This window comes from Cupressus sempervirens, chromosome 5 (genome assembly GCF_028749045.1).
Source record: "Cupressus sempervirens isolate cs-2001-9-10 chromosome 5, ASM2874904v1, whole genome shotgun sequence".
Lineage (NCBI taxonomy): Eukaryota > Viridiplantae > Streptophyta > Pinopsida > Cupressales > Cupressaceae > Cupressus > Cupressus sempervirens.
In genome coordinates, this window is record NC_143122.1 from 232,798,252 (window position 1) to 232,825,508 (window position 27,257).

The following is a 27,257-nucleotide window of genomic DNA, read 5'->3' on the forward strand; positions in this document are numbered from 1 at the left end:
CTATTTAATTTCTAGTCACTAATATCCCCTTTTATGAGTGCATTAACAATTAAAACCCTATTTTGAGTGTAAACGGGAAACATATAATTTTTTAGCCATTAATATTGCATTGAGAGTGGCTTGAGCTTCTACCTAATTAATTGTCCCATCACACAAATGTTTTACACCAACCGCCAATAGATTTCCATTCTAATCTCTAGTGACAAATCTAGCTCCCAAAAGACAAAGGATCCCTATAAATGCCCATTGAAATTCACTTTCGTCCACCTAGGTCTAGGTTGCATCTACTCTTTCAAAACAACCCGCTTTGTTGGATCAGCCTAACTAAGCATTAATGGGTCAATTTGCATCACTTTTTAATGAATAAGGTATTTTTTAATTTCATTTCATAGTCCATTTCATAGTTTGATATGGATATAACACAATTATTCTCTCAATTTCTTGTTATTTCTTCATCTCATTTTGTTTGCTAACCATGTAATTTGCATCTCATTTTAATGAATAATTTTCTTTTTCTCTATTTCCTTTTATAGTCCATTTCATTGCTTGATCTCGATATTAGAGAACAAGTTAATTTCTCATTTTTTGTTATTTCTGCATCTCATTTTGTCATATTGCTAAATCCTATGAAATTATTTGTTTACATCTAGGGTTTTTATTCAGCAATCCTTCCATCTTTCTAATTCTTGCAAATCGTCTTGCCACAAATTCTTGAAGATGCTTTAAATGAGCTCATCTAAATTGCAATTTTTTGTGCCATGCCATGCAAATTGTTTGACCACAAAATTTTGTTCCACACCATAAATTTTAGCATATTTTATATTTAACATTATTGTTTTTTATTTCAAAAGTGGGGAAAATCTTTTTAGAAAGGGGATGTTTTTAGGTTGTTGCTTTTTATGTTTTATAGTATTTTGCCACAACTATTGATAAAGCTTGGACTTGGTATCGATAGTGTTTGGGTATGAGTATGATTTGATTATAGCTTGGGTATTCTTCGGTGCTTCGGTTCACTGTGGGTCAATCTATATTGGGAGTATCAAATTTTACCTTTGATCTATACCATTGTCTTTGCGTAGGTTTATGCATGTAAACCTTGTCCATTAATCTAAAACTCTTAAACCTTGAACTCAACACACATACAAACATACATAAGTTATAAAATTGAAACATGAAGCACTACATAAAACCAAAATGAGGTAAAGTATTCCTACCTTCAAGAAAATAGGTTATGGCAATGAACAAGTTTGAGAAGAGCTAGATTTCCTCTCCTTCTCCTTCAAATTCTGAAAATCCCTCTAAAACTAGAGGTTGGGTGAATAACCAAAACTTCACAAAAAGGCCTCTAAATAAGATCAAAACTTAGCCACCTAAAAAGGGCAATAACTGCCTCCCACTTGCCTAAAGTTCTAGAGGCTTCTAACTCAACTAAACCTAAGGCTAACCTCAAGGTGGAGTTAAAGTCATTCAACCCATGGTGAAATCATTCAATTTTCGCACTAAAGCAAATATGGAGTTTTTGAGTGACCATAAAAGTCAACAAAAGGGGCTAGGGGGGTGGAAAATGCCCCCAACCCTTTAAGGCCTTAGGAATTTATTTGGGACCAAACAAATGTTAGGAATTTTTAGGACTATCTAACAATTCCAAAAAGTAGATTAAGCACTAATCCGGATTAGGGGTAACTAAAGTCGATTAAAAATAGATTAGCGAAAAGGGCACTAACTTAGTCCGACTTAGGCATATAGGTTACATAGTTAACCCTAACTAACATGCTGGGATGCATATACAATTCACGAGTGTCAAACAACACTATAAAACACTGTTACGAAATGTTAACATTTTCTGATACAGAATGATACATTCATACATTTCATGATACAAATAAAATACATATAACGAGGTTTCCACAAATGGTACATAGGGTTCAGTTTCGTTTCTCTGTTAGACTTCCCGACTAAAATATCCTGCACACTCATTGCACACATCGGTATCTCAAGAAAATCACATACATATATTCAAAATCCATTTAGATAGTTACATAAATCAAAACATGAATCTTTCATATAATTAACTGTTTAATTCATTTCTACTCACATTTAATCATCAGTAACTACATAATAAAAAATAACATAACTTATTAATTAATTTTGATTAAAATACTCGAATAATCATCGTTAAGCATGCATATACCTAACATCATAAACATCACAAATTAAGGAATACTAGACTGTCTGAAAGCACAAAACCTAATCATTGAGGTACCAAAATCAACACCCTTATCATCAGGTGAAAATGCCTCGTATCATTGTTAGTGAAATTTTAATGTTTAAACAGTCGAGATAATGTGGTAGTTCTCGAATCACTAAGTATTAAAACATGGATGTATCAACTACTCTTAATTTCATTGGGACATCCACAACATAAAACATTACTTCATATCCATTCTAATCGCCTACAAAAAATTTAACAAGGAAATTTATATTTAATAAGTACATGCAAGGAGGGACCTTGCATCCTCCCTTACTAGCCTTTGACTTCCTCCTGGAAGTCACACAACTAAAATGTTCATGCTATGCTAGACCTTGTCTAAACTTATTCCGAGATTTACTCTTATTAAAAGAATGATAAATAAGTTCACATACATTCATAGGGATGATAACCTATTTGCCTGATTACCATTGTTAAAAGAGAAGTTCAATTCAAAACTCTGATGTGGTTACATTTTCCAACGTCAATTATTCCTTAAAACATATCGGTCATATATAAACAACATTCTAATCTCTATAAAATACTTATAAAGTCTCTAATAATAACAACAAAATAAGGTATTTTGAATTCCACGTACCCACTCATAGAGTAACAGTTGTACGAGACTCCCTCAAATGAGGTTTCATATTAAGCAACTTGTCCCTTTATGAAGGGTTAATCACTTTTCCATTAGAGTTTCCATGACATACTGATTCTCGATAGGATACTCAACGAGTCCATCACTACACATGCACCTTTCCATCTAGAAGTCCTTTTGGTTAACCCGTAATCTTAACCAAATTCATGTTGGGGTGCAATTTCATTACTCATAACATCCAATGGATATCACTAGTCCTAATCTCAAAGTCCTGGGAGAGGGTGGGGCACGAATATTCTCACTAATAACCCCATACCCTAAAGTTGTGAATCCACGTGATTGTCAGGAATCCCTTTGGTAGGCTCATCATATGTCACTTTGCCAATAAAAATTCAAAAGAAAGTGCTTCGAAAAAATTTAAATTCAACACCAAAGATGAAACATCCAACGCAAAAGTTAGAAATAAAAAGAAGTAAAGAGTGGCCACAATAGTAAAATTTTAATCAAGAAATAAAGACATAACTAAGAGGTAGAAAGAATCATCAATAATACAGTTGGCTAAATAGCCCCACATCATACTGTTGGCAGAAAGGAAAGAACATCAAAATATCAAAATCTGAAAATAGATAAATAAGGAAATAACTCCAATTACTTACAAAATTTACATTACTGACATAATGCGGCTGTACCAGGGTCTCTGAGGAAAAAGAGGAATCTTAGGTCTCCCAAATACATTGTAGGGATCTTGAGTTGATTTAGATGGTGGTCTATTCGACCATGTCACTCAAACACTGATTGATCCCTGCCTACTAACTACATAGTTATCACCATTTAATTTCATTCTTAGCACCATATATTTTAGATGGATTCATTCCTTGATTAGGGTTAACCATTTACATTCGTTATTACTGGTTCAAAGTTTTACTTAGGTTCAACTATCGATGTCGCAATTTAGAAGGAATACATTTACTTTTCAAATTTTTTTGCAAAGGGAAAACCTCACTTAGTATAGTAAAATTTAAATGTCCACACTTTACATGGACCCATTGTTGCCCAAGTGTCACGAAACTAGGCTTTGATATTTAGGGTGAGAATGATTGCGACTTATGCTTTAGATGAAAAATGAATTGGCAAAGCGAGTTCAACAATTACAAAAGCCTATGTAGAAGCAAGCTTCCTGCTTTTAGGCCTTTCATTTGGATAGGCGATGAGAGATTTCTGATTCCAATGGACCAACCTCCATATAGTCTTTTTGCAGGCTATTTCAAGGACACTTACTATGCACTTGGCAGTTTTTTGGTGTAGATTACCAAATGTCTATCCCAAAATGGATGCTTGTATTATGCGTTGATATTCAGTGTAGAGATCAGATGAGGCCTTTTAATTATGCATCAGTGCTTGCAGAAAAGCTGGTTTTGGTATTGAAAGCATTCAAAGGGGAAAATTATACTATTCATTTCAGATAATATTCTGTTTTGATGCATATATTGCTGTTAAATGGTCTGAAGATTTTCAATGCGACACAGGGTCACACCTATGGCTGGAAAAAATGCCCATACTATTCAAGAATGGACTTACATATAGGACAAGAACTGTCCTCATTCTAATTGTGTTATTTTTAAAAATTATTTTGTTAAGAAGCTTCTGTTTTTGTTGGGATTGCCTGTAGAATGGGTGTTGTCGGAAAAAGTGAGGTGTTTTTTGAGGCCAAAATACCTTGCACCTGAATTGAAGATTTGAACACAATTAGGTGTCATGGTTCTATTATAAGGACTGTACTGTCATTAGGGTTTTTGGTTCTCCTGTGAATTTTGCTTAGCACAATTTCAGACAGTTGCATTTTTGCAAGTATTATATCAGCTATGGGAGCCAGAAAAATCAAATATTGGAGGTATCCACAGAAAAAGGGCAATTTTTGCCTTCTCAGATCATGGTATCAGATTTCAATATATGTAATAAGGAGGCCCTTGGATCTCATAGATGGCCAGTCGAGGAAACATAATTCAGCTTCTGCTAAATTCAGGCAAGATGATGGAAAATTGTTTATCCATGGCAGAACAAAAGGGATGACATGTATTCATCAACATGACATTGAAGAAGACATAATTAAGAACACATCAAACTATGACCAGGTTCTCAAAATCAAAGAAAGATGGTACAAAATTCAATATTAGTAGAATTAAAAGAAGTTGAAGGATAGGTCATATGTGCCTTATATTATAATGTTATAATCAAGGTCACCGGGAGACGGGGAGACTTTGAGGTCTCCGGTACTGGTACTGGTACCGGTACGGCAATTTTTCAAATAGGAGACGGGGGTACTTGGAGACGGCAATTTTTTTTTTTTTTTTTTTGTTTAAAATAAATTTTTAATAGTTTAAACTCAAAGAGTCTAATACTAAAAGTAAATACAAAATTTCAAATTTTCAAAATAGTAATACCGTAAGACTAAAAGACTAAAGTAAATAATAAATTAATAATACTAGTGTTGTCACATTAAAAATTAAAATAGATTCATAGAGTCAAACTGTCAAAGATTATAATAATAATAAGCGGTCAGAGACAGAAGCACATTACTGAAATAGATTTTAAAACCTGACAAATTGGCATTGCTACAAAAAATTTGTGAAAATTATTGAATTATTCAACATCGATGCATGCATAGAGACACACTTAGGATTTCTATTTTCTAACTAAGAGTTAGGATTGCTTAGTTTAAAAGGGAGTAAATCATTTTGTAATAGTGTTTTTTTTCCAGTTACACAGATTCAACTAACAAAGATTCCTATATTGGTACTAGGATATTGCCAACAGCAGATAAACAGGTACGAATAACAAATATGACTTATACATCAAACTGAAACATGATATCCTCTTGAAAAAACAGAAATATGGGACCAAATACATTCATGTTAACATACATAAATCCTCTAGTCTATCACTGTTATCGTTGAGTCTTTATCAGCAAATAGATGCTTGGTTTTCATGAGGAATAATACTATTATCAAGCATTTGCATATCAGATTTCTGTAACATACGTAATACTATCTTCTAATGCACTAACAACAGTTTTTGCACCCTAATTCCTCAGCCGCATAAATTTATGTGATTTGGGATCTTTACTGCAATCCTGTACAGCTTCCAATATGTTGTCTTAGACTTGTATCGTGTTCCAGTAGGTGACGTACATCACCAAGCAGTTGTTACGGAATTCATATAGTACCTTAGATTTTTGCATTAAAAACATTTAAATGAGGGCTAAAATATATAAAATTATTTAATATTATATTTTACATTTATATTTTATCAGGAGACTTCGGGGAGACTTCACTTTTTGGATTAGGAGACGGGGAGACTTCAGGAGACTTCGTCACAAAGTCTCCAACCTTTTTTGAGGTCTCCGGAGACGCGAAAAGTCTCCGAGACGCGTCTCGGTCTCCGAGACGCCACTTTTAGGGGGGAGACGGGTCTCCTGGTAACCATGGTTATAATGTTTCTTTAAGGGTTATCTTAGTTCTTTAGTTTATTGGGTAGTTTCTATTTTTGTCTTCAGCTCATGGTTGACAATAGCAACAACATGGATTTACCATAACATGGTATCAGAGCAAGTCGATGGGATTTCATAAAATTTGGCAAATTTCTTAAGAAAAAAATGAGTCTTCTGGTTTTTTTTCCAGAAATTTATTTTCCGACATTTTTAGAAACATTGTCTTTTTACATCTACATAAGGAGCTTTCATCTCCTCTCCTTAATTCAACAAAAAACTACATCAGTTTACCATAACATGGTACCAGAAAAGGTCGATGGGATTTCATTAAATTTGGTAATTTTTTTAGGAAAAAAATTGAATGTCTTCTGTTCTAGAATTTTTTCCACTTAAATGTACTCAGTTAAAGTTCCAAAGAAAATATTGAAGTCTATGTGGATTGCTTGCATAGATTTGGATAGGATGCCAATGCCCCCAAAAGCAAATGTTGTCCCAAGGCACCCTCAGCCTTCACAACAATCTCCAGCACCTCAATCACCTCCACCTAAGATGCCACACCTTCTCCTCACGCCCTTTTTCTTCCGTTTCCTCCCATGCCACATTCTGCTTCTATCTCAAGTCCCTCTCTAGCATTCAATCTTACCTTAGCTTCATTATACATTGCTTCATCGTCAAAGCAGCCAAATGCCTTTTCCTTCCTTACCTAGCTCCCAACCATTGATACTACCAGAGATATCTAGGGCTGTGACACCTTTGAATATCCTTTCTCCTTGCTGGATTTGAAATCTAATTGCATTAACTAATTCATGAATATACAATGTATATATAGCCATTACATGACAATGTCCTAAAAAGAACAGACTGTTTAACCTAAGCTTCAACTTAAGCTAAAAATAACAACTAACTCTTCTACTGAAAGAGGCCTAAGATGATCATTAAAGGACAACTAATAATAATTCAGCAATGAATAGAAGGCTGCCCCCTTCTAGTCACACATGCATAGAAGACTGCTCTGCAAAATGAGCCTGCTGTGGATACTGTCCCTGATTCTATAAAACTTTTGAAAATGACCAAGATAACCAAAATACTTTCAACTGGATGTTGGGAAACAAGTATTGTCCCTCCTTGTAGCCAGAAACATCAAATACATGGAGTTTTTTAAGGAAAAAATTGAAAAACTAGACAATTTGTTAGAAAATAATCATGAAAGCCCAGACACAGAAACATCAGCAAGTAGTTGGCACAAATTCCGAGACACAAATCAGCTTACATAACTTTTCATTTAAGGAAAAACGGGAAAACCCTCCAAAATTTTTCTTGGAGAAAAAATTATAAAAAACCTATCAGTAATTAATTTCTTTCTAAGGAAAAATTATTTAAACCTAGAAATAATTTTTGTTGAAAATTTTATTAAAGCCCAAAAATCCTTTATTGCAGAAATATGATCATGAAACGAGTCCATGAAAATCTAACTGCAGAAGCAATCCCAATATTTTGATTTAGTTGCAGAATAGAAATGAAGTGGATTGCAGAGTAAAAAACTTGAGATTGGGATAAGAAAAAATTAAATTAATTTCTTATAAAGTCATTCAATTTAAAGTTGACTTTGTATTTAATTAATTTAATTATTAATTACAAGGGAGTAGCTTCTAGGGTATGTATTAATTATTGGAAGGACGAAAGCCTCTCGATTTAATTAATTATTTCCAAGGAGGAGTTTTTAGGGTATGCATTAATTATTGGAAGGAGGAAGCTTCTAGTCCTTGCAATTAATTAATGTTTTAGTTCCTTCCAGAAGGATGAAGAAAAGGATAAATAGGGCTGAAAGTCTCATTGTTGAGCATGGAATTATTGTATCGAATGATTATGACTTACATTTGATAATAGCTTGGATGTGTAAATCGCACTCTTTTTTGGCAATAGGGAACGTTCATTCTCTGTTGTAACATTCTAGACGTCATTCCCTTAGGGTTTGGCCTTTGGAATACATCTCTTTGTACTTGATTGTAGCATTTTTAGAATTAATATAATTTCAGCAGTTGGTTCAGCTTTTGGGCATTCCTGGGTGTCCATTACAGTGGTATCAGAGCTTCCTTGCAAAGTCTTTCATAAAGTTATAACCGGTGGGTGCCCATTACAGTGGTATCAGAGCTTCCTTGCAAAGTCTTTCATAAAGTTATAACCGGTGGGTGCCCATTACAGTGGTATCAGAGCTATAAGTCCTGCCATCCTGTGGAGATCATATTGATAGCTAGGTAAAGATGTATATTAGTCCAGATCAAGATGTGATGTTCAGACAGTTATTGGGTACATTAGAGAAGGGGCAACATATGCAACAGGAGCAGAATAGGCGAATGGATATGATGTTGCAGCTTATGGCTAGACAGATGGGCATCAACATTGATGATTTGTATGTTGCTCCAGAGCAGAAGGTAGTCGATTTCTCAGGTGGGATCGAGACACGTATAGAGCCAGCCAGCTATGATGTTGGTGATGTGGGCATTTCGGCAGAGTCAGTAGAGACATGCGTGCGAAGTCAAAAGACCACATATGAAGCCTTGTTAGGGGATGATGACGTAGCAATAGTGGAATTAGGAGAATGCGAGGAGACTATCATATCAGCAGCCACTTCTATGTCAGTTGAAGCATCCAATGAGGAGTTCAATGGTATAAATGCAGTGGTTGATGTATTTTCTAATGAAGCCACACATGTTAATGATTATGAGTTTTCATCAACTACAAATTCAGTTCAGTTTTCTGTTGCAGCAGTTAATGTTGTTCCTATGTCCATATATTTCGATGCGGCAACACCTATTGTTGATACAGTTAGCATGAGTACATATGGTTCACCTGCAGCGACATCTTTTTCAATGCATGATGGTGATAATATGCATTCCATTCCAATATATATTATGTGGATGGATACAGGGAATAAGACGTTTCATAGATCTTCTATGGAGTTGCCTTATGGTGACATTCTGACTTCATCAACACAAGTTTTGAATGCTAGGCTACAGGGGTTGGTCCTAATGATGCGGGTTTGCAGTTGGTTTAACTTCCATATGGATATCACATATTACTTCAATTGGGATCCAGGTGGAGGTTGGAGTCCATTATGTTACTTAATTGCTTGAGGACAAGCAATTTCAAGGAGGGCGGATTTGTAATGATCCCATCTTTTGACCTTCACGTTCTTTTAGTAGTTGACCAAGTGTGTGTGCGTTAGCCTTGTTCTACATGGTCCCGAGGGCTAACGAAGGGTTAATGGGATCTTGGAGTGTTTTGGCCTAGTCATTTCCAGTTTGGGCCAAAACGAAGTTGATTTACTCAGTTTCAGGCATACTTACTATATTTAGTAAGTCGACAGGACACAGTGCAGGTCAATTTTGGTGATTGGATTCGATACTCCTCGATGAGAGCTTTCCGATGAGCTATCACTCGCATTATTCGAAGTCCGATTGCTAATACATTTTAATGCCTGAAATTTTATTAAAGTAACGTCTAATTTAATTGTAAAATATTAAAGTGTTACTTTAATATTTATTTTATGGTGATGTGTACTCAAGGGAGACATCTTTATATGTTTTATATTACACATCTTTATCCCACATTGCCCATATGAGTTGAGCGGACCCGTGGGAATAGAATAAAAGGAAGCATTTGTAGCTTCATTAGACAAGGTTGAATATGAGAAGAAATTGGTGTGTGAGTTGCAGCTTTGTTCTTGGCATTTGAGGACGTCTATCCTCTCTTGTAACATTCTAGACGTCATTCCCTTGGGGTTTGGCCTTTAGAATTCTTTCTTATTGGCTTCATTATCAGGCAGTTTAGTTGCATTTCCGGCTACAGGCAGATTTGATATTTTGCTCATATCTTCTTCACTACTTGTCCGACGCTTATGCCGCTTGAAGGGAATGGTATTATGAAGGTAGTGGGCTGATTGGAGGACAAAGTATTGTAGCAGCAAGTTCGTAAGCATGGGCTGGAGTATTATGACAATATTGCTGAAGTAATTAGTGAGTTGATAAATCTGCCATGTATTTGGTTTTATGAATTCTGAAAATAACATTTTATTAGCAGCAGTTCATTTTCACTTTGCATATTATTGTAGTTTCTTTCTTGTTTATGTTGTATGATACCAATTCCATGTATGAAACACAACAAACAAATAAACGTTTGATTTCCGGAGTTATAAGGGGTTTTAAGAAGTTGAATGCAAACTGTTTGACATAATTCCTTTCAGCAATTTGGTTTAGTTTTTTGGGACATCCAAGGGTGTCCATTACAGTGGTATCAGAGCTATAAGTCCTGCCATCCTGTGGAGATCATATTGATAGCTAGATAAAGATGTATATTAGTCCAGATCAAGATGTGATGTTCAGACAGTTATTGGGTACATTAGAGAAGGGGCAACATATGCAACAGGAGCAGAATAGGCGAATGGATATGATGTTGCAGCTTATGGCTAGACAGATGGGCATCAACATTGATGATTTGTATGTTGCTCCAAAGCAGAAGGTAGTCGATTTCTCAGATGGGATCGAGACACGTATAGAGCCAGCCAGCTATGATGTTGGTGATGTGGGCATTTCGGCAGAGTTAGTAGAGACATGCGTGCGAAGTCAGGAGACCACATATGAAGCCTTGTCAGGGGATGATGACGTAGCAATAGTGGAATTAGGAGAATGCGAGGAGACTATCATATCAGCGGCCACTTCTATGTCAGTTGAAGCATCCAATGAGGAGTTTATTGGTATAAATGCAATGGTTGATGTATTTTCTAATAAAGCCACACGTGTTAATGATTATGAGTTTTCATCAACTACAAATTCAGTTCAGTTTTCTGTTGCAGCAGTTAATGTTGTTCCTATGTCCATATATTTCGATGCGGCAACACCTATTGTTGATACAGTTAGCATGAGTACATATGGTTCACCTACAACTACATCTTTTTCAATGCATGATGGTGATAATATGCATTCCAGTCCAATATATATTATGTGGATGGATAAAGGGAAGAAGACGTTTCATAGATCTTCTATGGAGTTGCCTTATGGTGACATTCTGACTTCATCAGCACAAGTTTTGAATGCTAGGCTACAGGGGTTGGTCCTGATGATGCGGGTTTGTAGTTGGTTTAACTTCCATATGGATATCACATATTGGGATCCAGGTGGAGGTTGGAGTCCATTATGTTACTTAATTGCTTGAGGACAAGCAATTTCAAGGAGGGCGGATTTGTAATGATCCCATCTTTTGGCCTTCACGTTCTCCAAAGTCTAAGTGGAGGATAAGAAAAAATTAAATTAATTTCTTATAAAGTCATTCAATTTAAAGTTGACTTTGTATTTAATTAATTTAATTATTAATTACAAGGGAGTAGCTTCTAGGGTATGTATTAATTATTGGAAGGACGAAAGCCTCTCGATTTAATTAATTATTTCCAAGGAGGAGTTTTTAGGGTATGCATTAATTATTGGAAGGAGGAAGCTTCTAGTCCTTGCAATTAATTAATGTTTTAGTTCCTTCCAGAAGGATGAAGAAAAGGATAAATAGGGCTGAAAGTCTCATTGTTGAGCATGGAATTATTGTATCGAATGATTATGACTTACATTTGATAATAGCTTGGATGTGTAAATCGCACTCTTTTTTGGCAATAGGGGACGTTCATTCTCTGTTGTAACATTCTAGACGTCATTCCCTTAGGGTTTGGCCTTTGGAATACATCTCTTTGTACTTGATTGTAGCATTTTTAGAATTAATATAATTTCAGCAGTTGGTTCAGCTTTTGGGCATTCCTGGGTGTCCATTACAGTGGTATCAGAGCTTCCTTGCAAAGTCTTTCATAAAGTTATAACTGGTGGGTGCCCATTACAGTGGTATCAGAGCTTCCTTGCAAAGTCTTTCATAAAGTTATAACCGGTGGGTGCCCATTACAGTGGTATCAGAGCTATAAGTCCTGCCATCCTGTGGAGATCATATTGATAGCTAGATAAAGATGTATATTAGTCCAGATCAAGATGTGATGTTCAGACAGTTATTGGGTACATTAGAGAAGGGGCAACATATGCAACAGGAGCAGAATAGGCGAATGGATATGATGTTGCAGCTTATGGCTAGACAGATGGGCATCAACATTGATGATTTGTATGTTGCTCCAAAGCAAAAGGTAGTCGATTTCTCAGGTGGGATCGAGACACGTATAGAGCCAGCCAGCTATGATGTTGGTGATGTGGGCATTTCGGCAGAGTCAGTAGAGACATGCGTGCGAAGTCAAAAGACCACATATGAAGCCTTGTCAGGGGATGATGACGTAGCAATAGTGGAATTAGGAGAATGCGAGGAGACTATCATATCAGCAGCCACTTCTATGTCAGTTGAAGCATCCAATGAGGAGTTCAATGGTATAAATGCAGTGGTTGATGTATTTTCTAATGAAGCCACACATGTTAATGATTATGAGTTTTCATCAACTACAAATTCAGTTCAGTTTTCTGTTGCAGCAGTTAATGTTGTTCCTATGTCCATATATTTCGATGCGGCAACACCTATTGTTGATACAGTTAGCATGAGTACATATGGTTCACCTGCAGCGACATCTTTTTCAATGCATGATGGTGATAATATGCATTCCATTCCAATATATATTATGTGGATGGATACAGGGAATAAGACGTTTCATAGATCTTCTATGGAGTTGCCTTATGGTGACATTCTGACTTCATCAACACAAGTTTTGAATGCTAGGCTACAGGGGTTGGTCCTAATGATGCGGGTTTGCAGTTGGTTTAACTTCCATATGGATATCACATATTACTTCAATTGGGATCCAGGTGGAGGTTGAAGTTCATTACGTTACTTAATTGCTTGAGGACAAGCAATTTCAAGGAGGGCGGATTTGTAATGATCCCATCTTTTGGCCTGGGTGTCCATTACAGTGGTATCAGAGCTTCCTTGCAAAGACTTTCATAAAGTTATAACCGGTGGGTGCCCATTACAGTGGTATCAGAGCTTCCTTGCAAAGTCTTTCATAAAGTTATAACCGGTGGGTGCCCATTACAGTGGTATCAGAGCTTCCTTGCAAAGTCTTTCATAAAGTTATAACCGGTGGGTGCCCATTACAAAGATGCCTTGCTTTCCTGATGGTTTTAACTTTGTTCTTTTCTCTTTTGGAACATGAATGTATTTAGGACATCCAAAAATTCTAAAGTGACTAATATTTGGTTTGATACCTGTAAAAGATTCTACAGAGTCATGTTGCCAAGAATCTAATGAGGACTTCGATTCTGAATGTACACTGCTGTCCTGCAAGCCTCTGCCCATAAAAATGTTTGGAGAATTTGATCATGGATCATAGCCTTTGCTGCCATGATAATTGTCTTGTTCTTTCTTTCAGCTACTCTATTTAGTTGAGGATTATAGGGAACACATAACTGCCTCTGAATCCCAGCTTCAACACAAAAGTTATGAAAAATACTAGAAATATATTCTCCCTCATTATTAGACCTTAGAACTTTAATCTTCTTATTAGATAAATTTTCAGTAAGTGCTATGAACTCTTTAAATTTAGACAACACTTCGTCAATGAAGGTAACATAATACTAAAAACACTAATGGAAGCAACTAACGTAGGACCATATAAATCAGAATGAATTATTTCTAGAATTTCCTTTGCTCCACTTTTAGTAGAATGAAAAGAACTTTTTATATTCTTACCTAAAGCACACTCCTTGCAAACACCTTCATAGTTTTGATTTGGATTTCGAAGACCAACTACCACCTTCTCCATTGAAGACAAAGTTCTGAAATTTAAGCGACCAAACCTTTATGCCACAACTCACTGAAACTTGAAGAATCATGAGCTAATGCTTGAATAGGATGTGCTGAAAGCTTGTAGAGACTGTCACGACGAACACCGATCTCATGAGCTAACTGAATGTTTGTGTTCTTCTTCCATGCAAGAACTTTTCCATCAGCAAAAGCAATATGACACCCCTTGTCTTCTAGTGCTAAAATAGCAATCAGATTCCTCTTAGTGCTAGGAACAAAAAAAAACATCACTCGAGTGAAGAGGAGTTCCGAAATCCAATTGGTAGTAGAACTAGCACCCTCCCTAAATAACATGTATCATCACCAATGATAATTTGAATATGAGGATCTTTTTCCTTCAAGTTAGAGAGATGCTTACAGTAATTAGTAATGTGATAAGATTATTCACTATCAACCAAACATGTATGGCTGTTAGTAGGTTCTAGGAACATTGTGAGAGAGTGCAAAAATGAATAAGAATCCTTCAATATTTTCACTTGACTCTCTTTGAGGAGAAGAGTTTTCAACATTTGCAGTAACTGCTTGAGGCTTGGGTCTTGTGGTACAATCTCGAGCAAAGTGGCTGAATTTGTAACATCTGAAGCTCTGGAACATAGAAAAATCCTCCTCTTTCTTGGAATCAGGGGCTGACTCAAAATTCTTCTCTCTGAACCTTTTGAAATTACTTTTGTTTCCTTTTCCTTTTGAGGTGTGGGCTGCAAGTACACAATCATCTTCATGTTGATTTTTACGCGCATTGCCTCTAGCTTCAAGTCTTCATTCTTCTTGAATGCAAGCAGCTCTCACTCTATCGAATTTAGGAAGACCATAACTCAAACCGACTCTTTCAATCAAAGATTCCCAAGAGTGGGGAAGTTCATTCAAGGCAAGCATGACCAAATCTTTATATGCAAATGGTTCTCCAATTGCACTAAGATGATCTTTTAATTCAGTAATCTTCCTGAAGTATGAAACTACTGATTCCCATTAGCCATTTTGACACGCAAAAGGTGACGTATCAGGGCTAGAGCTCCGTTGGTGTTGTTGAATTCATATAGGTTCTTCAACGTCTGAAACATCTCTTGGGCTGAACTCAACTTAGAAATAACAGGAATCAGATGATCCTTAACTGAATCAATCGGGATCTTCTTTGCCATGTCTTTGTTTCTTCAAAAGGCTCTATTACATTAGAATTTACATAGTTAAGAAGATCATTCTCTTCAAGAGCAATCAGAATTCTAAACTTCCATGAAGAGAAGTTAGAATAACTATCCAATCTATCTTCAATTGTTACACCGTTCAACATTGCTACAAGCTGAAAATAATAATTGAAAGTAGAGAAAATAGTACAAGTTAAACTTAAAACTTCTGATTCTGGATTGTTTCTTTAATTGTTACACCGTTCAACATTGCTACAAGCTGAAAATAATAATTGAAAGTAGAGAAAATAGTACAAGTTAAACTTAAAACTTCTGATTCTGGATTGTTTCTTTAGATCCACTTTGATAACATGTGGAATTTATGAACTGAAAGTATACAAATGCAACAAATATAAACACAATACAAGATAATCAGATAACACTAGTAGTTATCTTGAGAAAAATCCCCACAGCCCAAGCAACAAGAATGATGGTTCCTTTATTGAGTTCTTCAACAACTACGAGAAACTTCTTGCTCATGATTGAATAAAATCTCAATCATTCACCCCTGTGAGCATCACCTAGATCCAGTGAGTTCCAAGTGTTCCATTTATTCTCATGATGACTGAAAAATCACATAGTTAAATCCTGATAGCAATATCACAAAATCTCAATCGATCAACAACCATTATTTTTGCTGAAGTTTTATAGTTGTGAGAGAGAATATGTACCTGAGATGATATGTCACGCGACATGCGAAGAGACATGTTTGGAAATATGCAAAGATATGCAACATGTGAAGAGACATACATTCAGAAATATGAAGAGACTCACACTTGAAAATTGAATAGACTTTCGGTTATGATATGGAGAGTCTCAATTTGAGATATATATGATTGCTTTGTGTGAAGAGTTTTGTGTTCAGTTACAAGCATTGTACTCAGACCTCTATTATTTAATAAAAGAGATATTTTTGGTGTAGTGGGGGTTTTTGCCTCAAGTTGGAGGGTTTTCACATGATAATTTTTTGTTTTTACTTGCCTTAGTGTTCTTTATTTTGTTTACTGCTGTATACCATAATTTCTGGGCAAAACATTAGCAATTTTAAGTTTTTCTTCAAATAACCTAACTCTAAGAGTAATCAGAATTACACAAATATATCTCTCCAATAATAAACAGTATGAGTGAACAATTAATCACCCACAATTAAATTGCCAGCAAAACACGATGCTGAGTCGGAAACAAAACTTGTGGAATAACTACACATGGTGCCAAGAGCGAAGATATGTGGTGCCATGTCATGTGATGCCAAGGATAGAAAATGATGACATGTAATCTATAGATGGGAAACTCTCACTTGGCAAAAACTCGCCAAGGCCCCAAAAAAAACTTGGGAAAGATATATGTTTTTTTGGCAAAATTTAATGAGAAGATGTATTAAATGAGTTAATTAATGAGAAAACAAAAGAAACAAGTAGAGTTTGGATATATATAAGGGCAAAATGGGTACAAAATTGCATTCTCAAGCAGAATGCTGATGACAGGAAGCCAAATGGTAAATAGTCTATAAAACTAGAAGTAAATACATCATTGTAGTTGGTCTCTACAAAATTAGAAGTAAATACATCATTGCAAATAGTTTCTATAAAACTAGAAGTAAATACATCATAGCAAATTAGACTGAGAGTGAGTTTGAGCAATTTTGGCCTACTAGAATGTAATGCTTGTCTTGGGTGTGAGGAAGTGGTTGAGCTTAAGTCTATTAGGACTCAGGAGTATAGAATTGAAACCGAGTGATTTGTGAGAACTGAGTTAGAATCATTAGATTTTTTTTTTCCAGCTTTAACTTGACCTCAAATAGCCAGGACAGGTTGTGGGAGATAACACTGCTGAGGTATGTTGAATTTTAAAATTTGGCGAAGCCTGGAATTATTTGAAAACTTCCAAAATATATAATTTTCATTTTAACTCTTATGAAGCTGAAACCTATCTCAAACATACTGACAATATTTATGCAAATATAACCTATACTTAAATGTTGTATAAATCCTCCTGCCCGTGACCTGAAAAGATGACTAAATCTTCCTCCAAAATAAGAAATGATCTTCACAAATGACGTTTTCTTTTGCTTTTATACGCTGGAACAATGCTCCACAATGCTGCAAATGCGAACTGGTATAAGAAAATGACGTTTTTGGGCATTTAAACTCCGATTTCACTGCACGGGCGCGAGAAAAACTCGCCGAGCTGAAAACCTTGGTGGGTTTCTTAAAACTTGACAAGTTTTCTGTCTATGATGTAATCTCTATCAGCAGTCAATTAGGAATTTGAGAATAGTAGGAACCCGATGCTCAAGAAGAGTGAGGCATGAAAGCCAATCTCAGCTGAGAGGAATGAAAAACTCCAGCAGAGGTAGTGAAAGAGTCCTTTAAAATTCATTTTCTTATGGTATAAGTTGAATTGACATGGAAAATATGTAGCAATAACTAGCATGAGCGTAATAAACTCTACTCTGCCTGCATAAATGGTTTATCTGGGTCTCTTTTTCACTCTGCATCTTTGAATATTTGATCTGTATCATGTAACTATTTGCAGTTTATTTCCAAATGATGTAATGCCTTTCTTTTACCACTTCTATGCATAAAAAATTGATTCCATTCTTTCTCAACTATCTTTCTTTGGCCCTATTTTTAAATTTACGTATTTGACATTCTGTCTAAACAGTATTTAATATTTTGTAGTGTTTTCTTTCCAAATAGTTACATGCCATTCGTTCCACACTTTGTGCAATATTGGGTACATGATGCTTTTGTCTTCAGGTCCAAGATAGATTTGTTCAGTAGGCATTTTATAGTTTCTAACTTTCTAGTGCAATATTTTTTTCATATATGTGGCCATTTAAAAAATGAATTAAATTTTGAAAATTTTACTTTTGGTTGTCTGGCTTGTGTTTGTATCATGTTTTGTTCCGGTGAGCAGTCACTGAGCAATATTTAATGAATGTAGGCAGTCCTGCTCCACCTGCAATCCCTTCTCACATGTATGCATTGGGGCCTAATACTGGAGGTCCATCCATTGGACCTCCCCCAGTAATATCAAATAAGCCACCTGCAGCTCAGGGAGTCACCAAAGAAGTGTATTTGGTTTGGGATGATGAAGCAATGTCCATGGTCAGTATAGATCTTTTTCTCATTGTTTAATTATGTTGCTTAATGATCTTTTTGTACTTCCATTATTTTGTTTTCCTCAGCTGCTTTTCAACTTATCTGAACTGCGCTAACCTTTTACAGGAAGAGCGAAGGATGTCCCTTCCTAAATATCAGGTGCATGATGAAACCTCACAGGTAAGTGTCGAAAATCTCTTAATTCTTTTGACAAATATTAAGGTGGTAATATATATTCTAGAATCTTAAGTAGCATGTGATGTTTTGTAGTCTTATGTGTTAAGGTTACAAAAGGTCACTGACTTCCATCAAAAGAACACTATTTCGTTGTATTCGCGCTTGTCCTACTATTTTATAAGTAACCTAATTTCACAGCCCTGGAAATTCTCACCCAATGTTTGGGTAAATAGTGATCTTGTAAGCTGTTTTTTAAAAGCAATAACTTATTTCTGGCTGATGCAATTCTACAATTGATTTTCTTTGGACCTTGTAAAATTTCCACTCTTACTTTTGCTGTATCACTTTGGCTGGGAATTTATTAGCCAGTTTGAAACAACCTCCAATCATCAAAGCCAATTAATTTTCATGCTCGAGATTTCTCAACTTCCAAGTAGGTATCCAAATCATTTCTTATGGTACTTGGTGTTCAGAAAATAAGTGCTATTAAAAGATTAATCTTAATTTTGGTGCCAATTTCATGAGGTTTACAATAAGATGTGTGCCAAAATAAATGCTTAGAAGTTTATTCTACATTTCGTGAAACCCTATTATTGAAGATCGAGGTAAACACTTTATACTGAAGAGATGAATGCCTTTATTTATTCATGAGCATTCTGAAGGTAACCTGGATGTCTGGGTTCGTGAGTTAATGTTTCTATTTCGTTTTTGCTCATTCTGGCAGTGAGACTTGAAACAGGTCAGCTTCTGTTCAGATTAGAACTAACTCATTCATATTATAGTTATGTTTTCACTTTGGCCTCTTGCCTGATAAATGTCTTACTGACTGTCATAGACTGTATTTGAATTCTGTGAGAAGGCTTCAGTAATTTTGTGATTTGTTCTTCAGATGAGCTCTGTCGATGCAGCTATTGATAGAAGGATATTAGAAAGCAGGCTTGCTGGGCGGATGGGGTTTGGCATGTGATCGAGGGTTCTTTCCGAAGGTAGCATTAACTTAACATTTTCGTGTTCTTGCGGAGTTTATCCAAATGATTTTGCAGAACATGCAAGTTAGAGTCTATTCTTGTTCAAAACGTTTCAGGTTACAATTTCATATAAATATTTCAGCCAAATTTTTTCTTACTGGAAGATTTTTTCATTGTATTTTTCCCGAAGCCAGCAACAACATTTTGATCACTACAAGAAAATTAAGTCATTTGTTAGTACATCTGTATTGTAGCCAATCATCATTTATTGATTGTTGGTCGAACACTATTTTGAATGGGTTGTAATACATCATTGTATCAATATTTTGCAAGTTTTTGTTGGTCTGGAAAATAATAATTGTAGTAAGGTTAACTTATGCCAAAACTAACATTTTGCTCAAATCCTAGAGACCCTTAATGAATAGATGGGTGGATGAACAAATTGTATATTTTGAAGCTTGAATAATATAGATCTTGCTTAAGACTAAAAAGGAAGTTTGATGACTCACTAAACATTATTTGCAATCTCGAATTGGTTTTATCTTTCTGCAATGCGGGAAGCCAAACTACATGCTTTGTTTGTACCTTTGTAGACATGATTTCTGCAGCTATACATGCTCTGTATCAAAGCACAGTTGTAAATTTGTATTTCATATTCAATTTAGTAGCCATGTTTGAACCTGGTGTCGTTTGCCATTTGTTGGTCACACATGTTAGAATTTTTGAAAGATGAGGCATTCATAAAGTTGATGGACTCCTTGACAAAAAAGCAACTTGGGTAATTTTTATTTGGCAAGTCTTGGTTTAGCTACTTGGGGACAACACGTGTATAACTTAAATAGCTATTTCCATATAAAGTTTTTTATTGTATTGATCTAGTAGTCCAAGAATATGCACATTCAACATGAAACATTTGAAATCCAAACTTATGATGTGAAACATGAAACAAACAACAACTGAACATGCAAATGAAACCTGAAATAAGAAACTACAGGAAATGGAAAGTTTCAAAAAACCTAATGAAAAAATTGGATCACCTTTTAAAAGCAACAGTTGTGATGGCTAGGAATTTTTTTTGTAGTCTTGCTCGACTTTTGGGAATAGGTAACATGGGATATTGGTGATGGTGATTTTTGGCAAGCTTGGTGTATGTTTTGAAATGTCCTCCGCAAGGCTTTGCAATATCTGTTTGGCACCCTTAGAATTGGAGATGGCTGGTATACATTTATTAGCTATCCTCAAGTATATGAAAGAAGGAAACTGGGATGAGGGTGAGGGGGCCAATTTTCGGTTTAGAAACTTGTTTCCAGAGAATCAAGCTTTGAGTCCTAGAAAAAAGTGAAAAGATGGATGATTCCAGGAGTAGGTGACAATTTCCATGCATTTTGTTTGATGTCAGACAATATAAAATCTGGATTGATAGGAACAAATTGGTGAGATAGACAAAATATTTCTTTAGCATGTACACAGATTGTTTTTAAGTATTTCTTTGGTGTCTAAACAGATTGCTGCTTTTGTGCAAGGTTTTAGAATAATATTAAATAAGTATTAGTAGATAAGGTTTGTAGTAGTAATAAAGTCATATTAGTGACGTGTTTGTTTTCTATTTTTAAGCTCTCTACTTCTAGTGTTGGTTGAGTTATTGTCATATTTATCCTTTTTTATGGTTTCATCCTCCATTCTTTATAAAAGGAAATGAATTTTGTAATTATACCTTGTTATTTAATAGAATATAATAATGTATTCTATTAATTTTTAGTTCCTGCCAAGGCAAGAATACTTATGCATTCATGTCAATTCAAATATAACATTAACACTAACCAATCAAATTTAAAAATTTAAAAGATTATATGAGATTTCAAATGTTTATATCTTTTTCTAATTTTTCATTATTTTATAAATCACATTTTTCATCCATTCTATTGGTCCATACTATTTTTGGTGGGAGAGAAAATTATTTTTCTTTAACAAAAAATACAAATATTTTCTAACAACTTCATCTTGCATTAATGAATGTATTAATTATAACTTTATCTTTTTCACATTTGTGATAAGTTGATAAGATTTTGTTTTTTCAATCATTTTATCTTCCACCTCACACAACATGTCTAATCAATATTAATTATCACAATCTATTAAATATTTTTAATTTCTTATTTTAAATATATTTATTATTAGTTTTACATTGATGTTTATTTTTGACTATTTGATATAACTTGTTCCTAAAATTTCATGTAATGCATAAGTTCAAATTATATATATATATATATATATATATATATATATATATATATATATATATATATATATATATGAAGTTTTAGGAACAAGTTATATCATATATATATATATATATATATATATATATAAATATAATTATAATTTGAACTTATGCATTACATGAAGTTTTAGGAACAAGTTATATCAAATAGTCAAAAATAAACATCAATGTAAAACTAATAATATATATATATATATATATATATATATATATATATATATATATATATAACTAACTAATAAATATGTCTTTTTAATATAATTTTAATATGTTATATCTTTGTATTTGAATTTTTTTTTTTTTTAAAACTTTGCTTTTTTAATAAATGTAGTTAAATTATTACTATTATTTTACTTTTATAAAAATAAATTAAACAATATTTTTTTAAATTATATTTTATAATAGTGTTTGTAATATGTATAATTGATAAGTGTTACAATTTTTAAATTATATTATTTATTATTATTAATATTTTTTATTTAAATAATTTATCATTTAATTTAAACATATTTAAACTTAAATATATATTTTAATATTAAATTAATAATTATATTTTATATCAAAAAAATACTAAAGAAATAACCACGAAATAGAAATAATTCAATTCTAAAAGATATATAAATTATTATTAGGTTTTTATAAACTATGTATTAAAATTAAATAGTTATATTTTATTTCTTATTTATTACATCATATTGATTCATCAACATCAAATTTATATGTATTACATCTATTCATTATTTACAAATGTACATATTAAATTATATAGATATTATTTCATAATTAAAAATTACTTAATTTAATGAAAAAAATTGGAAATACAAAACATTAAATAGTAAACCTTTTCTAATTGTGTAAAATTAAACAATTAGTTTTACTTATAAAATATTTTTATATTTCAATACATTTCATTTTTTCTTATAGAAATGTGAGTTTTAATATAAAAATTAAATTCTTAGTTTCATTAATTAAAATATAATAAATTTTAATTCTTTATTATAACCATGATTTTATTTTGACTATTTATTTTATTAAGAAAAATAATTATATTTAATTTTCTCTCTCACACACAACTTATGTTGGTATCACTCTATCTTACTATTTTATCTCTCTTCCTCATCCTCCTCTGTATTATCTATCCTTTTTTCCTCTGCATATATGTTTATGTTGTTATTGTTGTATACAATTATTTATCTCTATCCTAGTTTTTGTCCAGTGCTAATGATTAAAAATAGTGTGAGTTCCATTTGATAATCAAGATGAGAATAATACATAGTTGGGGGAGTTATTCCAACTACCTATGGTTGTCTAGTAGCATGCATTTTATGCTTAAGCATATAATGTGATACTCCAAATGCTTCATCAGTTCTTCAAGTTCTATAATTCAAATATTGGTATTTATATCTTTCCTCATTGCTCATAATTTAAGTTGTGAATGTAGAAGGTGCAAATTTGTCTAAAGCATATGTATTGATCGTAGTATGATATTAAGTACATAGTGCCATATTGAGGACTTTGGCCTCTTATTCTTGGGCTTAAATGCCCAAAGATATTATAATATAGCAGGAGAACTTAACAACCAAATATGAGCCATCCTATCAGATGACAACCGCATTTCTAGGACGAGAATTTAACAACAAAAAATGAGCAATCCTATCAGATCACAAGTGCATTTGTAGGCAAATATTAATGCATTCATAGTGTTAATTTAGATTCTCACTCATCTACACTTCTACAACCATTATGCGTTGGGCAGGAACTATGACGCATTGCATCTCTTGTTACAGTATGGTATCATTAGAGGAGGGAGTCATATGAGAGAGAATTGAATTTGTGGGATAATGTTTGCAATTTTCAAAGTTAAATCATGGGTTTGCCTTTTTTGTGCGGGAATCTGTTAGAACTTTTGATTATTGAAAGTTCACAGCTTGTCGTGCATGTTCTGTGATACATTGTTTGGCAAATTTGAGAAATTGAAGAAGCGTACAAATTGGTTTAATATAATTATTTTGTTTTCAGTTCACTAGTGCAAACCTAAGGTAGTAGTGTTTTTGTGACGTTTTTATGCAGATCAGTAACCTAAAGTTAGTCAAAGTTTGGTAAGGAGGTCTCAAGGTTCAGAAATATTCAGTTTAATTACTTTTTTCAGAAATGGATATTCTGTTGGATAAATATTTTGGTTTCAAATTCCTACAGATGCTAGCAAAAAAGTATTGGAATGGCAGAGCAAAATTGATAAAGCAAAAGCTATTTTACTAAATAGATGATCCTCAAACTAATTTATCATTGTACTTGTATGGTAGAATCATGGGTTTGCCTTTTTTGTGCGGGAATCTGTTAGAACTTTTGATTATTGAAAGTTCACAGCTTGTCGTGCATGTTCTGTGATACATTGTTTGGCAAATTTGAGAAATTGAAGAAGCGTACAAATTGGTTTAATATAATTATTTTGTTTTCAGTTCACTAGTGCAAACCTAAGGTAGTAGTGTTTTTGTGACGTTTTTAATGCAGATCAGTAACCTAAAGTTAGTCAAAGTTTGGTAAGGAGGTCTTAAGGTTCAGAAATATTCAGTTTAATTACTTTTTTCAGAAATGGATATTCTGTTGGATAAATATTTTGGTTTCAAATTCCTACAGATGCTAGCAAAAAAGTATTGGAATGGCAGAGCAAAATTGATAAAGCAAAAGCTATTTTACTAAATAGATGATCCTCAAACTAATTTATCATTGTACTTGTATGGTAGAATATTTGAATAAAATGAGCCGCACCTTGGAATTATAGGCTTCGAGCAAATGATGTTGTCAAAGGAGAGCTCAAAGGAGGTAATGTAACCATGACTGAAAATCCATTGGATGTTGACAATGGTGATGGAGAAGTTTCATTTTATGCATTTTAAAGAAGTCTGTCTTCTCAAAGACAGGTAGGAAGTCAGTGTAGACAAAATTCAGAATGTATGGTTGGTCTAGTTAGCTTGGGAGTTTGCAGATCTTGGGAATCATACCCTTGATTTTTTAAGCATGGATTGTTGTCCATTGATTAATATGACTGCAGTGTGTCTTAAATGAGCAATATTTTTGAAAGTCGTGGATTGTAAGTGGCACGTGCAGAATGCACAATTTGCTAATTTTTTTATATAGTGCATTTAGGATTTGGGTCCTCAAATTGTTGTCAAGGGTATAATAGACAATGTAAAGAATTGTACAATTTGTTGTAAAAGATTGTAGAGCGTTTGGTATGTTGGTTGAGGCACTATTTTCATGTATATCTTGGACATCATTTTTAAGGTCCATTCATGCTTAAAAAGCTGGGAAGGAAATGTTGGTTGAGGCACTATTTTCATGTGTATCTTGGACATCATTTTTTAGGTCCATCCATGCTTAAAAAGCTGGGAAGGAAAATAGATTGTATCAAACAAGTATATGTTAAGGTTGAAGAGATCTAAATGTTCATGAAACCACCACATGTTGCAGGGCATTCTTATATCATTCTCACAGTTAGAGGTGTTTATCGGTATTAAAACATGATGTTTTATGTTTTTGTCTTTGATTTTTTAGGTTTTAATTTTTTAGTAAGTTCATATCCGATTTGCATCCACCACATCTGACTTGAGATGGGCATAGTGTCTAGGCGCTTTTCCTGCTTAACCGCAGAGTGTTCAGCTCCCTTGGCACTCAACATGAAAGGTTGAACGCCTGACCCTGACCAAAGAACCTAGCAACTTGGAGTTGACAGGTCAGAAGTTTTCAAAAAAGTGCGGTGATTTCTTAGTGAAAAAATTGCGACTTCATGCGATTTTTTGTGGTTGTAATTGGCTGTAAAAATAACCATAAACTTTTTACACACATTTCCAAGTGCATTTAGCCACAATGTGTCGGGAAGGAAGCATTATCTTGCACTCAAGTGAGATACAGCAAAGGGCTGGATGGATAGACAAAAGGCTTCAGCATTGTTTGTGTTTTCCTCACAAGTCATTGATATGGAACAGCAATAAACCATTCAGAATATTGAACACTAATTTTTATTTTTTTAACTTTTTAATGATAAATGGCCGAGGGCAGGAGGAATTGCAGGATTATATACATAACAATATGCTGAATATATCCAGAATAAGTACAGTGTCTTTTAAAAGCAAGATAAATGGCTACTACAGTTAAAGTCTGATAAAGTCTCTGCCTAAACCACTGCTACAAACAATCCACTTGTAAAACGAGTGATCAGAAATCAGTTCAGAAAGGATGCATAAAGCTCTTTCCTCAAAATAAAGAATTGATACTCGAAAGCATGACAAAAAGGAAAACTAAGCAAGCTAGTCTGAAACTTGGAGAAGAAATTAACTAGGCTCCCCATTGGTGTTTGCGAGTTCTTCCTTCTTCCTCTCCTGCTTCCTTAAGCCGCGTCCGCCTCTGCATCTGCTGTCCTTTGCAAGTGGACCGTTAACAAACCTCTCCGCAACTGAATCATCACATGTTCTTTCTTGAGTTTAAGAACCTGGCAGTCTTATGCACAAGCTGTCCTTTGTATCCTGGCCATGTTTAAGAACTGATAATCTACATATTGGAATGGTTTTAATGTTCCTTCAAAGGACCTGTATTAATGGCTCTGTGACTGATAATCACTGTAGCATCTTTACACAAATATTTAGTGAAATATTTTTTACGAGCAGTAATAATTTTTTGAGGCTATGCTTTCACCGTTGTGCAATCTACTGAAATCGTAAATTTTTGAATTTCAAATTATTAACAGCACTTGTGAGTGGCCAATTGCAGATTACTATATACAACCATCCAAATGTAGGCACTGCCATAACTATGGAAGGGTAGCATGACCAGATTGACACAGGACGGATAGTTTCTGTGATTCCAACATAATCATACGGCTCTGATAAAACTCTTCAGGGTCAAGACTTGCATATGTAATACGGAAGAAAGTGTTCCATGTGCTCCTTGCAGAGGCAGGATTGTTAGTATAGGATTAAACAGTCCAACAAATATATATATATATATATATAAAATCTGTTCTTGTAGACAAATATTTTAAAGAGGCTGCCTTTTTGAGAAGATTCCTGGCAAGAAAAGCAAGCTTTGTAAAATATGTCAAATACAAAATCCAAGGAAACCAAAAATAAATTAAAATCTGTTCTTGTAGGAAAATATTTTGAAGAAGCTCCCTTCTGAGAAGAGTTCTGGCAAGAAATTTAAGCCATTTTACCAACGACTGCTTCTAATGGGCTGTAGCTATTAGAAATGTCAATTCTCTTAAAGGAATAGAGAGTGTCCTTGCTGAGAAAAAGTGGCAGCATGCTTCTTAACATTTTCTTATACAGACTAGATAATTTGAGGGAGTGTTACTTCAGAAGAATCTGCAAATTCACATTGGTTGCATTTG

At 34.1% G+C, this 27,257-nt stretch overlaps 1 protein-coding gene across 10 annotated transcripts in view; it reads left to right on the top strand.

Moving 5' to 3' along the window:
- The window catches only part of SUF4 (zinc finger (C2H2 type) family protein), a 47,361-nt gene that overhangs the window by 18,405 nt on the left and 1,699 nt on the right, over nt 1-27,257 (top strand). Inside the window, exons 5-10 of one of the 10 annotated variants that reach the window (XR_016364476.1) lie at nt 18,288-18,451; nt 18,572-18,625; nt 18,988-19,055; nt 19,285-19,361; nt 19,512-19,608; nt 24,616-25,107. Coding sequence is in view for 7 of the 10 variants with exons in the window: in XM_089829426.1 (XP_089685552.1) it covers nt 18,288-18,451; nt 18,572-18,625; nt 19,512-19,589 (296 nt within the window). In the remaining 3 variants the exon portion in view is untranslated. Of the gene's footprint in view, nt 1-18,287; nt 18,452-18,571; nt 18,626-18,987; nt 19,247-19,284; nt 19,362-19,511; nt 19,923-24,615; nt 25,108-27,257 lie in introns of those variants that run through there. The other 9 variants (XR_016364475.1, XR_016364474.1, XM_089829426.1 and 6 more) reach the window with 9 other exon arrangements.